Source organism: Anabas testudineus, chromosome 3, assembly GCF_900324465.2.
Source record: "Anabas testudineus chromosome 3, fAnaTes1.2, whole genome shotgun sequence".
Classification (NCBI taxonomy): domain Eukaryota; kingdom Metazoa; phylum Chordata; class Actinopteri; order Anabantiformes; family Anabantidae; genus Anabas; species Anabas testudineus.
In genome coordinates this window covers 22506842-22524717 of record NC_046612.1, presented here as the reverse complement: position 1 = coordinate 22524717, position 17876 = coordinate 22506842, and the positions used below count along the sequence as shown (strand labels likewise).

The 17876-nt window shown below is 40.0% G+C and overlaps 2 protein-coding genes across 3 annotated transcripts; one reads left to right on the top strand and one right to left on the bottom strand.

The window, feature by feature from the left end:
- Positions 1-1568: 1568 nt before the first annotated feature.
- On the top strand, positions 1569-12664 carry pdpr (pyruvate dehydrogenase phosphatase regulatory subunit). Of its 2 annotated transcripts, none has more exons than XM_026377996.1 (18): positions 1569-1671; positions 2354-2627; positions 2943-3076; positions 3468-3549; positions 3949-4112; positions 4287-4408; positions 4628-4745; positions 5254-5403; positions 6921-7113; positions 7243-7367; positions 7649-7804; positions 8628-8761; positions 9073-9221; positions 9307-9419; positions 9751-9845; positions 9993-10082; positions 10179-10361; positions 11044-12664. In XM_026377996.1, exons 2-18 carry the CDS (start codon positions 2365-2367, stop codon positions 11449-11451), a joined length of 2679 nt encoding a protein of 892 aa, XP_026233781.1. In that variant the 5' UTR covers positions 1569-1671; positions 2354-2364; the 3' UTR covers positions 11452-12664. The 2 variants fall into 2 exon arrangements, with proteins under 2 accessions (XP_026233781.1, XP_026233782.1); XM_026377997.1 differs by lacking the exon at positions 1569-1671 and adding an exon at positions 1685-1912.
- Positions 12665-14877: 2213 nt separating this feature from the next.
- Positions 14878-17410, bottom strand: mrps11 (mitochondrial ribosomal protein S11). The gene is made up of 6 exons (XM_026378000.1): positions 17231-17410; positions 16900-17004; positions 16675-16773; positions 16396-16525; positions 15652-15717; positions 14878-15193 (listed from the first exon to the last, which is right to left on the bottom strand). The coding sequence occupies exons 1-6, from the start codon at positions 17317-17319 to the stop codon at positions 15086-15088; spliced, it is 597 nt and encodes a 198-aa protein (XP_026233785.1). The 5' UTR covers positions 17320-17410; the 3' UTR covers positions 14878-15085.
- Between the last annotated feature and the right edge of the window lie 466 nt (positions 17411-17876).

The window sequence follows — 17876 nt, the reverse complement described above, 5'->3', positions numbered from 1 at the left end:
TAAGATGTGTTAGAGAGCACCACCAGTTTGGTTGTAATCACTGAAAATGTTTCTGATAATTAGAGATCTTTTTTAATAACAACCATAAAATAAAATTTATTAAGAATTGCTTGTTCATAGTTGGATAGACAGCAATCTTTTATGCTAAACTGCTTTAATCTGCCACCTCCACATGGAGGCTTAATGCAAAAGTTGCAGCGCCTAGTGACTGACTTACCATCTCAGTGGGAGTTCATCTTTGACTGACATCCAGAACATGTTATATTTTGTTGGTGGGTGAGTCTCAGATAGAGTTGCAGAAAGTACACTGCCCACAATTTCTTTCCTTTGTAAACAGGCTTTTAACGCCCCTCAGTGGTCACTTCCAGCACATTAGCACATTTTTTTAAAAATGTATTATGCATTAATTTATACTAAGCAGTGGGGTAAAAAGTAATTAACAATAAAAAAGAAATATAGAAGAGAGAAAAAAAACTCTCGTATAAGTAAAATTCTTGCATAATATGTTACTTACATAAAAGTACAAAAGCATTAGTTAAAAACAAACAAACAAACAAAAAAAAATCTTGAAGTATCAAAAGTAAAAATGCTATTTATGTAGAATTGTTTATTTCACATCTATGACTATGATATTATTGAATTATAAGTCATTGTGTTGATCATGTTGCATCAACATTAAAAACTAAGCCCTTGTTATGATGATTATATTTTTTGAATTTGATAATCATAATTAGCATTGCATTTTCTATTATTAATCAGATTCTCAGCAGTAACTACTAACTCATTGCAATATAAAATAGCAGAAAATTAAAATACTCAAGAATTATTTCATTTACTTGAGTATATTATTATACATCTTGCATGTCCAGAGCTGATACTTCTGTTAGTGTAATTGATTTGATCAGTTAACATAAAACATTAAAAACTAAGCCCTTGTAGTAAAGCTAGTAGTAGAGAAAACCTATTTAAAAACATGTGCCTGGTATTCAAAGCCTTTATTATATTTCTAAAAACTGACAGCAGTACTTAAATCAAGTAGTCAATAACATAATTAATCAGTAGTTTAAGTCAATGAATACATTTAACCTAAAAGCTATGTAGGATTTTACCCCAAGATATGTGGGATGAATTTTAGGCATTTTTGTTTTTTCATGGTTTATTTTAACTTTAACTCTAAATTTATTGCCAAGAGCTTTGGGAGTTTTCAGATGAACACAGATCATAATCAAGGACCATGTGATGCCATTATGGATTAAACACCTGGCAGTCCATAAAGTGACTTTAAATGATCTTCACCTTCACCTGCTACTGTTTTGTTCCACATCAGCTCAGTAGGTAGCAGAGGCCCTTATTTCTCCTTTTAAAACATTTACTTGTAGTGCATTACTTTTCATGCAAATAACTTTACTTGAAAGAGTTTCTGCACATTTGTCACCTCTGTGAACAAGATAATTGAAATAAATTAATTGTTTTACTGAGCTTTTAGATTGACCCACTGCTTACTGCTGCACTAACTGAAGGACCGAAGGATTTAATTTTGAAAGTTTCGACCGGAAGCTCAGGTTGTTATTCAGGCTGCTGTATCTAAATAAGACTTGATCTCAGTTCAATCAGTCACTATTATTCACTTCTCTCATTAAAGTATTACAACGTCTGGACTCGGCTGGTTCTGTGAGTTTTATCTCGTTGTAAACAATCGGCGGAGCGCCAGGGAAAATGTTTACGTTGACGTTAAGCCATTGGCCTGGCTAAATAACCAACATCAGCTAGCTTTACTGTAGCCTGGGGTTTAGCGTCAACTACGTTAGCATTAGCTAACATTAGCTGGAGCACCGCTGCAGCTAACGTAGCTAGTTGTAACTCCAAAACCGACAACGTCAGGCAACTTTTGAGAAACTTAAATTATCTGCTGGTGAGCCAAAGCCCTTTACCTAATATGAAGCTCAAGGATAATTTACAAAATTACTAACGTGACATTGCCGCAAGCTAAAGCTAGCTGGCTGCTAAAGGTTTAACTTCAGCAGTTCTTCAGAGCTACTCTAACATGCAGCTGTGACAGTTGAAGGACTACTACAAGTTAACCTTCCCTCACTGCAAAACTGTGAATATTATCTTTAATGTCATCTTTTGTTGTTGAGCTTATTACAAAACTTGGTCAATATGATTGTTATTATAGCAAAAAACGAACTCTAAATGAATTTAGATTAGCCCTGTGTTTCGGTGTAACCTTGTAAAAAGCATTTTCAATGTTAAGAATTTAATTAACGCTTAGTCTTATCGTGCCTTAACTTTGAATTCATGAATAAATGAGTAGTATGTGAGGCATTGTGCTTGTTTATGTATGTGGTTGCAGAGAGCACAGCTATGTGCAGCTGTGTGTGGAGCTCCAGGGCTCTGTCCCCTGTCCTGCTCCCCAGGCTGCTGCTTCCCCAGACGGGTCACAGATTGTCCGGCAGGAGTCTCTGGACTTCTCCCCACTGCATGGCTGCCAGTGGGGATTCACAGCTGCTCCCACTGCCCAACCAGGCCCGTGTGGTGATCTGTGGAGGAGGTATTGTAGGAACATCAGTGGCTTACCACCTGGCCAAACTGGGCTGGACTGATATTGTGCTGCTGGAGCAAGGCAGGTGAGATTAACATCAGAAAAGCTCCATGCCTTGGGAAAGTGTCATGTTTTAGAGGTGGCATGGGAAATGTAATACACTATAGGGTCATCCCTTAACGTAATGGACCATGGTTGGGCCCAAGTATAAGCTAGATGTTGGCTTTGAGGGTATACACTGTATTCTTTCTAACCCAGTGATTACTGTTTAGTCGCAAGCTTTGTACTTCCCTGTAAGAGGGGGGAAGTGATCCACACTGGTAGAGAAAAAAGTATGTGCAAAAACAGTTGTTGATTGGATATTCTCCTGCTAAAGGAAATGATCTGTCCTTGTTGGCAGACTTGGTGCAGGAACAACCAGACTGTGTGCTGGCATTGTCAGCGTGGCTAAGCCTATTTCTATTGAGTGTCAGATGGCCAACTACTCTAATAATCTTTACCAGCGGCTGGAGGAGGAGACTGGAATAAAAACAGGTCAGCTTGACAAGCTTTGCTTCCACTAACATCCACGCTATTCATAAGGAGAAAGCTTTTATATATCACTGACATCATTATTTAATAAATTACCTAGCAATTAATTAATTTTGCAATAAATTATGTTGTATTTTAGTGATGTAAATTCTATAATTTGTTTCAGTAAAATAGTAGTCATGGATTAATTAATAAAATCTGTCCAGCATACCAAGTAATCTCCCTCACCTTAAGACTTTTTGCATATTTTTTCCTTTTATAAAGCTAGAATGATAGTTACATGACAGTTTTGAGTTTAATTACAAGTAATTTTGACTTAACTCTCTGCAGCACAGTTGTTTTTGATTTGCTAGGTCACATATGAGATTTAATGGCATGGTTGTATGTGTTTCAGGTTATGTAAAGACAGGGTCTTTGTGTCTGGCCCAAAATCAGGATCGTTTCATCTCTCTTAAGCGCCTGGCGTCAAGACTCAAGTAAGACCCCAACACCTCACATCTGTATTTAATAAAGACACAGTTTACAGCATCTACAACTTTGAGTCTGTGTGGATGAAGATGATTTGCATCAGCACACTGAACTGTTTTGTGTAAAACTGCTCAACTCTTTCAAGTTCAGCCCCAAAATCAGGATGCATTTGAGTTCCTGACTCCAACTTGCCCACTCCAAGACATGAACTTTGTGTCTGGTGGTGCCCAAAAATTTTAATAGATTAATTTAGTCTTAACTGTGCAGTTTGATTGCTGGTAGAAAACCAGATATGTTCTCTGTATCTTCCTCCTTTCCTTCAGTTGAGTTTCTCTATGCTGATCAAAAGTAAAATACATATCTGTATAAATCTAAATTCCTTGTCTCTTATCATCTCCAACACTCAGGGTAATGGGGATCAGCTGTAACATAATTAAATCCAAGGATGTGGCCAAACTTCACCCTTTAGTTAACATTCATGACCTGGTGGGGGCAATTCACCTCCCTTCAGATGCTGTGGTGTCCCCGCCTGATGTTAACCATGCCATGGCTGTGGCTGCTGCTGCACAAGGTAACTTAAAATCATAGCATGCCCTTGACTGACTGTTAGTGGAAATGTTTTACAGTTTGACTGTAAACCTATTGTACCATATCTCTGTGCTCCTCTTCCTCTTCATTGTCTTTTCATGCTTCTGTCCTCTCTTTCTTCTTTTTGTTGCTGCATTTCCTTGATTTTCTCATCCAGGTGTTCATATCCTGGAGCGCACCAGTGTCCAGCAGGTTCTGGTGGAGAAGGGTCATGTGATGGCTGTGGAAACTGAACGTGGCTCCATTGAGTGTGAATATTTCATCAACTGTGCTGGACAGGTAAAGCTCGATATTATGGGATACAAATCGCAGCAAGAACCTGGATAATTTGTGAGAGGAAAACTATCATAAGCATTTAGGAATTACCTTATATATTGATCTGATCTGATTCTGACTTACATCGTATCAACGCTTTATAACTAATAAATTGGGAGGACTTACAAGACAGATTACACTGTCAGCAGATAGACATATTTGTTTTGTCTGTCTCTGCTTCAGTGGGCTTACGAACTTGGCCAGGCTAGTGAGATGAAGGTGTCGGTTCCTCTTCATGGTTGTGAACACTTTTACCTCCTCACCAAACCTCTGCAAGAGCCACTTCCAGCCAACACCCCAGGTCTTACACATCAAATGCACAGAAATATGAAATTACAATAGCTATTGTTTTGACAGTGAAAAGTCTGTAGTAAAAACTTTAATTGGTTTCTTGACGGTTTCACTTATAGAACAACATATTGCACAGTATGTAACATCAACATGTATTAAGCATATATAATATGAAGTCCTTAGCTGACATCTAGTTATATAAGCTGAAACTTCTGTTCTGTGAGTAGCTTCATTATCACTACACTAGAGTCTATCCCTTGATTCTTTGACCCTGCATATTGAATGTCTGTGTGTGTGTGTGTTTGTGTGTGTTAAAATGTATTAGTTGTATTTATTAGATGCATCATCTTTGTCTCTGAAATAATTTAGCCACTTATTTAAAAACCATGGTTTACTGTTGAAGTAGATTTTTCTGCATATTTATGTTAATGCCTATTATACAATACAGACATTAACATAAAGAGTTGCTATAAACAAGGCTAGAGCTGAATGTGTAACTGAGTCTTTCTCTTGTCCAGTGGTGATTGATATGGATGGCAGGATATATGCACGGTCATGGCAGGGAGGCCTTCTTTCTGGGGGTTTTGAAAAGAATCCCAAACCCATCTTCACTGAAGGTCGCAACCAACTGGAGATCCAGAACATGCAGGAGGACTGGGACCATTTTGGTAAAGAAGAGAGTTGTAGAAGACTACAGTGGGGGGAGGTGGGGATGTTTACATTTACATTTAGTCACTTAGCAGAGACTTTTACCCAAACTGATTTACAACTTAGATACAAGGTAAGCAAAATATCTAAGTCAAACAAGAGTCTAAGAGAAAATGTTAAAGACAAGCACTACAGGAACAATTGTTTCCATTTCCAGATGCAAGTGCAAGATGGGACAGAGACTTTTTTAAGATTAAGGTACACAGGAAGTTGCGGAAGAGTTATATTTTCAGCAGATCTTTGAATATTGCTAATAAGGCTGCTGAGCATGCAGAGTTTGGTAGCTCGTTCCACCATTGTGGAACGTGCTGTGTGGTGAAGAGACCACCAGACATCCTGGATGAGGGAGTTCAGGTAGGCAGGTGCTGTTCAGTTGACTCTGTGGGCAAAGAAGTCTAGATGTGGGCAGCTATGGGTGCAGAGATCTGAAGAGTGGGATGACGTGTGTTCTTCTAAACTGATCAAATATGAGACATGTTGCTGCATTTTGGATCATCCGTTGGAGTTTGATAGTGCATGCTGGTAGCCCCATCAGCAGGGCATTTCAGTAGTCAAGACCAAATTTGACCATTGCCTGCACAATGATTTTTTTCTTTCATGCTGTTAATTGCTGTAAGCAGCATTTCTGTGACTTCTCTGTATACATGTACACAACTGTCTTGCAGTCTTGACTTATACTAGTAATTTGAGATTTCTCATACAGTTGAACAGGTTGTTGTTAAGACAATTCAGAGTGTCAAGTGTCTGTATTGTGTTTTACATAGTGTGCTTGGAACAAGTGTCTCATGAATGCATATGAACAACAGGTATTAGATTCAAGTTCAAATCCTGTAAGGACTGTTATAAATCAATGGCTCTTTGAAGGTATGACTGTAAGGTCAAGGTCAGGAAACGGTAACAATTATTTTAGTTTTATTATTAGCAATCTGCAAGTGAATCAAAGAAAGTGATTTAAATTGAAAGTGAAAAGTGTAGAAGTTTCAAAAGTCCATGAGAAATTTTCAAATGAATTTACCAGCAACTGAAACACATAATGCGGTTTCTACTGGCACTTCATTTTATGTTGTTGCCACTGGGTCAGATTTCATGAGGGAAAACCTCTTGGACTTGACATAGCACAACATGGCAGTAGCAGATGGTTTAGGTCAATTGGTGGTGTGTGAAAAAGGCATTTCCAGTATGTTGAGCGTTGATGTCTGTAATGTAGAGAGATTCAGAAATAAAAGTAGCAAAGTAATTATTTCACATGTAAGGGGTTTATAGGAATGGGTCCTCAATTGTTTAGAAATGTGAAGACCGACAGTATACAGTAGCTTTATCATTACATAGTTTGTTCCTTGTACAGTAATTAAATAAATGCATTACTCAATACAAAATGTAATATATTTATGTGAAGAACACCTCTAGTGTGTTTTTAATATTTTAACTTGTGTCATTTTAATTGTTATATTTTTATTATTATTATTATTACCCCCAGAGCCAATACTCAGTGCCCTTCTGAGGAGAATGCCTGGTCTTGAGTTGGCTGAGATCCATCAGCTGGTCAACTGTCCAGAGTCCTTCACCCCTGATATGCGCTGTCTGATGGGGGAGATACCAGGTGTCTCTGGCTACTACGTGCTGGCAGGGATGAACTCCTCTGGCCTGGCTTTTGCTGGAGGAGCTGGAAAGTAAGCATGCGGACACCGTCAAACATCATGTTATGTTCCTTCATTTCAGTGATCACCACTGTGATATTCCTATGTTTTTCTTGCATTATAATAAAGCACAAAGGACATGACGTGTGGTTTGTTGTCTAGGTACCTGGCAGAGTGGATGACCTATGGCTACCCGACTGCCAATGTCTGGCCACTGGACATCAAACGCTTTGGCAACCTGCAGAGCAGCCGAACCTTTCTGAGACACAGAGTAATGGAAGTCATGCGTGAGTAACTCTTTATATAGTTTATATGTATGTTTTTTAATGTCCATTTGATGCTTAGATGGCTGTATGTCAAAGTCACATACAGCCATCAGGAGCACAGTGTAGTGCTCAGTCATTGAATAACTACTGTTGTAGTTGTTAAAAGTTATTAATTTGTATTTAGTGTTAGTTTTGTGTTTCTTTCCCTGAAATGTACTAACTATTGTTTGAATATGTACTGTGTCTTTGCTCTGTTATGATCTGGTCTGTTCTCTAACGTGTCTGTGTTTGTTTGTGTCCAGCCCTGCTCTTTGAACTGAAGGTCCCTCGCTGGGACTTTCAGACTGGTCGTCAGCTGAGGACCAGTCCCTTGTATGATCGTCTGGACACACAGGGAGCTCGCTGGATGGAGAAACATGGCTTTGAGAGGCCCAAATATTTTATTCCTCCAGGGAAAGGTACAGATTACTCAACAACAGCAATACCAAGACTCCCTTTATTTTGAAGTCATAAGTGAACCTCATCCACATTTTCTGTAAGGAGAGGAGGGTTTTCAAGTGCAGTACAGTTGATATGCTTAGCTTATACAGTACATAATCTGACGATACATAAATCCAATAACTTCAGCTGTTACAGGACAACATAGGAGTGGTCATTGCCTTATTTTGAAAGTACTTGTTTATATACAGTGAATTTATAAAAAGCAATATAGGATCAGTATTTTGTTTTACAATTCTGTGTTGCTCTAAAGTGAACAGTTGTATTTTTCCACAATGACTTAAGAAAGTCCAGGTTTTGATGACAATACAACAACAAAAATGATATAATATATTATATTGCCCTCTTATGATCAGTTCCCTGCTCTCAGGAAGACAGTTGATTTATCAGTGAACTGATACTGATACCGCTTGGTGGGAAATAAACCTCTTAGTAATGCACTGGACACGTGTGGACATTAGTTAGTGATCTCTTAGTTAAATTTTGATTCACAAAACCCAGAATTGATTTTATTCTTGATGATTTAGTTGCATCACATATCGGTGTTCCTGGGAACTTTTATTTCCTTCTCTGCTCAGAAAGTGTGCATATTTTAGGCTAAATTGTGATTAGTTATAAAATGATTGACCTCTAACTAAACAGAGGGCTGTTTAACTTTATTTTCCATGCCAAATGTAAAAAACTAAAACAGGCTCACCTGTATTGTATGTACTCTATTGTATGAATCACACATCCATAAACTGCAGTGGATCTGCGTGACATGTAAGTGGTTTTTGTTTGTAGATCTGCTGTCTCTGGATCAGAGTAAGACTTTCTACAAACCTGACTGGTTTGACATCGTTGGAGCGGAAGTGAAATGCTGTAAAGAGGCTGTCTGTGTCATTGACATGTCGTCATTCACCAAGTTTGAACTGACTGTGAGTCATGATGTACTATTTTAGCTTCTGTAATTGTGTTAACACTTGATCACATTGGACACGATGGCGCTGATGCACTAGCCTCTGTCACTTCGTGTCACGCTTAGTCAGTGATGTCATCATGCGTTTTCTATTACTGTTTAATTAATGTCCTCAATAGACATAGAAATAGAACGTAGAAAGTGCTTTTTGTCAATTAACATCCACTTAAGCATCAGTAAAGTATTCCCTCTTTTCAAATCTTTAAACTTCAGTTGAATAGTAAGTAAAGTGTTTTAAGCTGGAATTTCTGCTCTGTCCTGACATCCCAGTCAACGGGAGACCAGGCCCTGGAGCTGCTGCAATATCTGTGTGCTAACGACCTGGATGTTCCTGTTGGACACATTGTCCACACTGGCATGCTGAATGAGAGGGGAGGCTATGAGAACGACTGCAGCGTGGTCCGTCTCAGCAAAAACAGGTTTGGAACACCTCAAGAATAGCAGTAGACTCATGCGGCTTACACTGACCATTTGAAATGACTCTCCTGTTTGTCCCTTTTCCAGTTTCTTCATCATTTCTCCAACAGACCAGCAGGTGCACTGTTGGTCCTGGATAAAGAAACACATGCCCAATGACCCACACCTCCACCTAGAGGATGTCAGCTGGAAGTACACAGGTAAGGACACAGATACAGTTCTTGAGGGCCCATCTACTTTCCACACAATATCAAAGAGTGGACTCAATGAACGTCATACACCCACCATCGTGTCATAAGTAATGTAATAGTAGAAGTGACCTGGATTTGGTTCAGACACTAATTGTATGTCCAAAATATAAATAGTACTTAGAGTCATTATGTAAACAATAAGCCGTGCTTGATTGGTGGTTATTTGAGTTATTGTATTAAAACAAATTGTGAATGGAGTCAGAAGGAAACCTGATGGATATAAGTACCTAACTTCAGCTGAGCTTTGCGAATGTGTGTAACTCTGATCTTTTACCTGCAGCTCTAAATCTTATTGGGCCTCGTGCAATGGATGTTCTGGCCGAGCTGTCGTACGTTTCCATGACACCTGACCACTTCCCCTCCATGTTCTGTAAGGTAGGAAAAAAAGGCTAGATACTACTACTAGTTACAAATGTAGCACTGGTAGTGGCAACGACAAAACACATTTATGTTTATGCCCAGTTCTGATCCTTTCATTGTCAGAAACAGTAACTGACCATGTGTGTGTTTGTGTGTTTACAGGAGATGAGTGTCGGCTATGCCAATGGGATCCGAGTGATGAGTATGACTCACACTGGGGAACCAGGTTTCATGCTCTACATACCTATAGAGGTTTGAGCTGCACACACAAACATTGTCTAGTCACCATTCCACATTATAACTGGTTAAGAAAGTGCTACCATTAGTATTTTCCTCTGCTCTCCACAGTATGCACTACATGTGTACAACGAGGTGATGTCAGTGGGTCAGAAGTACGGAATACGTAACGCAGGATATTACGCACTGCGCAGCCTTCGCATCGAGAAATTTTTTGCCTTCTGGGGTCAAGACCTCGACACCTTCACCACCCCGCTCGAGTGTGGAAGAGAGTTCAGGGTTAAGTTTGATAAGGTCAGTTGTTTGTTCAGTTGCATAACTATTAAAGCCCTGTTTGGCGTTGAGGTGTTTCAGCCACATTAGTTGTTACCATGGCAATTTTGGCAAAGAATAACATAAATACTCGTGCATTGCATTGAGTTTTATCCAGTGACTCAGCAACCATGAGTGCTTTACCTTTTCCACTTGATATGGTTGGAATATGAGAGAAGAAGAGCGGAATAACAAAGCATACTAAGGCATCTGCTTGGCTGAGACCTTCGACATCTGGGTTGTAGTTGTTGCTGGGATGTAGAGAAAATTCAGTCATCAAACTGCACCTGCAGGCACAACAGGTGGCACTGCAGTGATGGTGAAGTTTACCATAAGCCTCAATTTAAAAATAGTGGAACATCCGCTGCTGCACACTGTCTTAATATCAGCACAGTTTTAATGAATGGACCCCACAGTGTGAAATTGGTTTCACAGATCGCTGTGAGATGAGCAGTCGTTAAGTGTAATCCATGTTTTCATTGTGTTACTAAAAAAAATGTGTGAAATTAAAAGCCAGTGGTTTGCTAAATTCATTCAAACATAGCTGTGCAGTGTTTGGAAATTACTGATTTCTCTTATTTGCTTCACACTTTTTTTCTTTTCCGACACATTTTGTCTTCTTTCTGCACTGCTCTCTCTCTCTCTCTCTGCTGTTCTATATCAGGACACAAATTTCCTTGGACGTGAGGCGTTGATGCAGCAGCGTCAGGACGGTGTGTCTCGGCGGTTCGTCATGCTGGTTCTAGAGGACCATGACACTGAACTTGACCTGTGGCCATGGTGGGGGGAGCCAATCTACCGTAATGGTCACCTGGCTGGGACAACCACCAGCAGCGCCTACAGCTACAGCCTTGAGCGCCATGTCTGCCTGGGCTTCGTATCTCCGCCGCCAGGCCCAGACGGGCACCCCACACCCATCACCCCAGACTTCATCAACCGTGGGGACTACGAGGTGGACATTGCTGGCCAGCACTACCCAGCCAAAGCTAAGCTCTACCCCTTCAGCTCTCTCTTCACCCAACAGAAACGCCGCAAGGAAGACTTGGAGCTCAGCAACCTCCAGGGGAAATGATGCAGAGTAACAGAAAACCCTCTACTTATGACACTTGCTCTGTTCACCAAATCCACTCCTGCACTTACATCGCAGTGCCATCCTATCTTCCCTTTCCAGACTTCCAGACTAAACAGAGGGCTGTTTGCACAAACACTCCTTGGCCCTCTAATTAAATTCCAAATTTGATCTCCCCTTTTTCAAAGTGCAATATTTAAGAGGCACCAAATTTTTGAGCTGTGATAAATACAGAGCTCATTGTGTAATCAGATTCTACAGCACTTCATCGTCCTCTATAATCACAGTCCACACGGTCTCATGGCTGGTTTACTGGGACAGTCCACGATTAAGTGCCTTTGTCAAGGCACCATCAACACTAGTTGTGAGGACTCTTTCACTATGGTCACTTTAAGCCATCAAGAAGGAAAATTGACCGACAATCTTCTCTAGAGTCACAGACCAGAAGAATCTGAACGAATTGTAATTGAGTGCCGATGTGCAAATGCCTACACAGTCAATGTAAATGTTGACTCTAATGTCGTTTTACAAATTGTAAATTTGCTGCTGTAAAGAATGAGCGATGTGACGCATGATGTGGCCTAGTTCTGATACTGTATACTGTCCACTACTGTCAGCTCCACTACATTATACAGAAAATCCTAATCATCAGTAAACAAGCCGCCCCCCCTTGATGAAGTCATCATCATCAACTTTCAGCTGATGTTATTTTGTGCTTGTGGTAGTGTAGTTACAGTGATATTATCTGAAGTTTTATTGTTTTGTGGCCATTTCGTTTTCCATCTGCGTTGCGCTTTTGATGCTAAAGTTTGTGCTTTGATGTGTCATTGAATGTCTGCCTGATGTCCGGTGAACCGTAGACGAGGGAAGCAAGGATGGGAAAGCTACGTATTCCAGACTAGTTGTTGAAGGCCACCATATCTGACACTGATGGCTTGTGATCCAGATTTAGAGGTTTGTGTAAAGGAAGATGTTCGTTGCAATTTGAAATAAAGCAATGTATTTTTGTATAGCTAGTGTGTATAAAATGTCTATTTTCAGTACTGCACATTATTTCTGTATTGTTTTTAAGTTATATCAGCTGTATGAATCACTAGTTCGGTCATCATTTCTGTCTTTCAGTCATTTCTGATTGTTTTCCAGAAAATTCTCTAGATGTAAATGTCAACTTCCTTCGTTTGCATCTGTATTTCGCTATAAAGTGCATCGTTTTGTCTCCTGCTACCCCTCAGAGATCAGAAGTCGGGTAGAGCTACAGTGCAGCTGCTCTGAAGCTGGTAGGGATTCAGTGTGTTCAAAGACGCTTCTGCAGGATTTTTGTTTATAGCAACACTCAGATAAGTTGAAGTTTCCACAGCCTTATATCATACTGGGCAAGTAGTCAACATGCAAGTGTTGTACAAGTGTTCATAAAGTGTGTGTGTTTTTTCATATCAACTTCATCTGATGGGAATCTGGGAGTTAGTATAGACTGGCTAAATATAAGCACACAAGTCCCACTGAGTAACTAACAGGTTTGGAGGTGCAGATGAATCTTTAAGATCGACTATAGACACAAACATCAGATCTCTCAAGTCATGATCACTATCTAACACTACAGTTGCTTCTGAGTAAAGATACGGCTTCCCTGGTCTGGTCATATTCTAGTTATGTTAAATATTGATGGTACTCTCAGTTGCTGTGCACAGACACAGATTGCTTTTGTCAGTTTTAATTTTAAGTGTGCTCAAAGAGAGATGCTATACACATGGCTAGATATCACTACTAAACACTCCCAAATACACATCACCACCAACTAAATCAATTAAAGGCTTTTATAGCTTATTCTTCCTTATTACAAATTAGTTGTATTTTTTTAAATTGATCAATTCCAGGCAGTAAACTCTTCCTGTGTTTGCTCAGTTAAAATATTTTTAATTGCACAGACTATTTTATTTCCTTTTCCTGAATGTCAGCAGTAGAAACAGTTTAATTAAATGGTTGTGTTTGGGGGCTGTCTGAAGCACTTTTATGAAACGGCAGTGTCTTTCAGTTTGAATGCAGAAAAACAGCTTCTGTGCTCCCAAAAGAACATAGAAAACGTCATCAAATCTCCATATGATAATAAATTACAACTTACTAGATAAAGATGAATACATCAAATTTTTGTGTGCAGAATCATGAGTGATAATAAGTAGACCACAGACCAGGAGCCAGTCTTAACAGCAGGAAACCAAAAATTTAATTCTGGCTGCTTCGTTAATGTCGATTTTGTTCTTCATTAAGGGTGCAGGATATACTGCTTGTGCACTGTTTAATCAGCTGCAAACATAAAGTGAGAAGTTGCTCTTAAAGGGCTGTTTGTTTGTTTTTTTTCTTCTAATTCTTCATGTAAATGCACTTATGTTTGTAAAAAGGTGTTTGTATTAAATGGAAATTTGCACGTGAGAGAACAGTCAGTTATTAGTCGCGGTACTGTGATGCTTTAACCCTGTTGACAGTGGCTCTTAGCTTCTAATGGCTTCTAATGTTGCAGTTTAATTTCTACAAATGTTACGATAGTAAGTGGATTAATGGTGTCCTAGCTGCCTGCCTTCACCATCACAGAAGGCTTCATACCAAACTCAGATCTTCAGTGTGTTGAGGACGCACACACACACACTTCACACAACCATTGCTGTTCCCTACTCATCACATGACCTCTTAGTCATATGGTAATGGAGAAATGGCCCCAAACATTTGTACTACAAACATTTTTTTTCTTACTGTGTCACAGTGAGAAAAATATACAAACCTGAGAAATGTTAAAAACAACACGCCAGTGTGTCCGGGCTATTATCAGCTTATTGTTGCACTGGAATGTACCAACATGTTTCAGTGTAAGGATGGTTTCAAACGGGTGATGACAAGTGTTTAGTATTGAATAGATGATGTATATTTCTAAAACCATGTATTTACGTTTAAGCACACTGACTTAGCCTTATGAAATGAAAGCTGTGACACAAAGTCTCTGTGACTCTGTGTCTCAAACACAGACACTCAGCATCAGAGGACAGTGGTTTGGTGCATGTTTGTCCTTTAGCTTCCATTTTAACCCTGGACTAATCTCTACATGTGAACGTCTTCTCTGTGTTGAAACAGATGTTTGGCTGTTAATGTCAATCATAAAGGCAACGGACAACAATATGCTTCGTCTGTTCTCTGGTGTGTGATCATGTGAGCTCAGAGGCGCAGTAAAGCTCACTAAAGGCCAGTGTCGGTTCTTGATGTGTTCTACACACTGCCTCGCTCTCTGATGTGGCCCAACACAGATAGGTTCAGGGGTTCAGTCCCCATGGTTACCAGTTGTACACAGTGTCACTGGTGCGAAAGCTTTTTCTTCCCACACAGAGCCATCAGTCCGTTTCTCTGCTGTCTGCAAACATCCGTCTACTAATGAACATGAGCGCCTGCAGTGAGACTGAAGGTTTATTCATGTGTCAACACCACCACACAGACACCAGTGATCTGCTCATTAATAACACGGTCTGCAATTATTGCCAGAAATGAATTATGTAAGGTCAGCTCAGGGCCAGGAAAGTCACACAACAAAACACTTCATTAACATATTACAATGCAGCTGCTGCGTCCTGTTGCAGTGTATTCTGTTTCGGGGGAATCACGTCCTTCTGGCTTTGCGTGGGCGGCATCCGTTGTGTGGCACGGGGGTGTTGTCAGTGATGGATACCACCTCCAGGCCTCCCATCGTCAAGCCTTTGATTGCAGACTGTGCAACAGAGATAAATACAGAGTTAATGGGAACATAGAGCTAACAGAGCTAATGGGAACAGATCAAGATGTCTGTGGCTCTTCTAACAGTCTTAAATTATTCTCATTATTAAAAGTCTGCTATTAATTAGAGGCCTCGTTTCTTTGTGCTGTGGCAGATTTATTTATGCTGAACACCCACGTTTAGATAGAGCAAATACATGATGCAACATGTTTCAGTCTATTATCCTATAATTCTAGTGTGCCTCTTTAGTCTTGCTGAACTTTTGTCTGTTTGTCTGAGAGATGATTTTTGAATTTTAATATTTGCTGGTTCTGGCCTTTTTGGGAGAGTTGGCCTAAGAAAACAAGCAATTTGAAGACAGAGATCTGCAGACACAATATACTCTAAAGGACTCACAAAGCCACAATACAAAGTACAGGCAGTAAAATAGTCCTGCATTTTGTTCTACTCACCAGACGTCCAGGACCAAGACCTGTGACCACAACACGAACAAACGTAGCTCCCTTTGCTGTGGCTTTCTGTTCAAAGGACGAGACAAATTGAAAATGAATAAGAAATATCTGGTTTCTCTGTTCAGAGCAGCAGTTTTAAAATACAGATGTTAACAGCCACTGTTCAGACTAGACTAGCAACCCAACCACTGGTTGACTGTAGAGCAGAACCGAAGGATATTAATATCAAACATCCTCTTATCCCAGTTTCTCCAGCGCTCTTGCAACCCTTAAGAGGAAAAGCCAGTGGGATAACAGATAGCTGGATAGTTTCTCAAGGATTTGATGCTTCCTGTCTTATATTAAAGTAAAACGTTTTGGTTTGGCACTTTGATATATTGGGCTTTTGGAATCTGTAAAGTTAAAACTGTGTCAAATTATTACTGTATTAACTGTATAGGACAATCTTCTCTATTAGAAGATTAGAAGAGAACCTTAAATCTGTGAGGCAGCAGCCTTTTTGTCAGGTTAATGCAATGTCTAAATGAGCCTCTTCTCACAGACTGCACCACCAAGTCAAAATACCTACTCACAACAAACCTTTAATATTCATAAATGACATGTTATACGGAGACGATCGGCAGCAGGAGATGCAGCCATGTTTAGAGGACAAAGACGGCATGTGCCTTGGTGTCCAAGTGTCCCCGAGCAAGCAAGACACTGAAAATCCAACCTGCTGTCTCACAGTAACGCGTGAGAACTTACCGCAGCAGCAGAGATGGCTGCAGTCTGAGCAGCGATGGGTGTCGACTTCCTGATGTTCTTGAATCCTTCTGTTCCGCAGGACGTCCTGACCATCGACTGTCCCGAGCTGTCTGTCAGCTGGATGTGTGTGCTGCCACAGTGCAGTACAGTTAGATGGGCATGTTCATTTATTCAATAGTAAAAACGGTGTGTTTCATACACTGACACACTGATTCCCACCAACTCTGGCTAAGGTCTGGCTACTGTATACTATAATCCAACTTTGTGGTTTCCACTTACTTGTTGTACGTGGCTTTAATGTGAGCGATAGGTAACTCGTCAAACTTCTTTCCAGCCCACCTCAGTGAGCTGTCCTCACCCGGCAGAGGGGGGAAATGGCTGAAGGATTAAAAATAAACGTCCCATCAACATAATTATACTGCAATATAAAGCGTTTCTAGTTGCCGAGTGAACTGATATGACGGTATTATCAACGAGGAAGTACCGAGGGACACAGTGTCTGACCTGAACTCTTTGGAGGTCTTCTCGGAGTCTGTGGTGGATGCTGAGGTCTGCTGAAGTCTGACAGCACCGCTGCATAATGTTCGCTGCAGCCCACTGCTTCCACATCTATTAACACACACACACACACACACACACACACACACACACACACACACACACACACACACACACACACACACACACACACACACACACAATCAATTCTTTACAGTGACTTGTGTGATGACTAAAAACTGGCACATTCAATGATTAGAGGCTGGTACAGATGAACTTATGCTACACAACTGTTAGCTGTTAGCTAAGTACGAGGCTAAATCAAGAAGCAACTTACAGTGAGCTCCCTTGTGTATTTAGGGTGGCGGCAAGCAGTCGACATACGCTGTTCACTGAAGAAACTAATATACGATTTGGTTTATACATGCTCGAATCACTAATAAACAAATTATCTATCAAAAACGGGATAAGTCACAGACAACAAACGTGACATTGAAGACACTACAAATCCAGACGACACCAGTAATATGTCAATTTTTCAAAGGGGTGGGGTTAGTATAACATTTTTATTATTATTACAAAGACAGAGTCACACCACTTTTAAATGGACTGAAAGTAATATTTTTATACACTGTGTTACTTTTATGTTCATAAATAAGTGCAGATAATGTCACTGTTTCGTTTTTAGAAAAGTCTACTATTACTCTTGTCCCCCCTTTTTTCAGAATAGACTGTTCGCTTTTCCTGCACAGAATTGTGGGTAGAAATAGTAGAATGCTGCATTCAAGTCACCCATAAACCCTCGTAAATATTTAATTTATATCATGGACGCTCTCTTGCAGCCCTCGAAGTAAATTGTTTGACAAGCTATTTTATACCTAAAGAAATTAAAATATCATATTTTATACCGGGCAACAATTACCATGGTTATATTCAATTTATCATAAAGGTTAGGACCCATGGTTTACTAGTAATTGCCTACG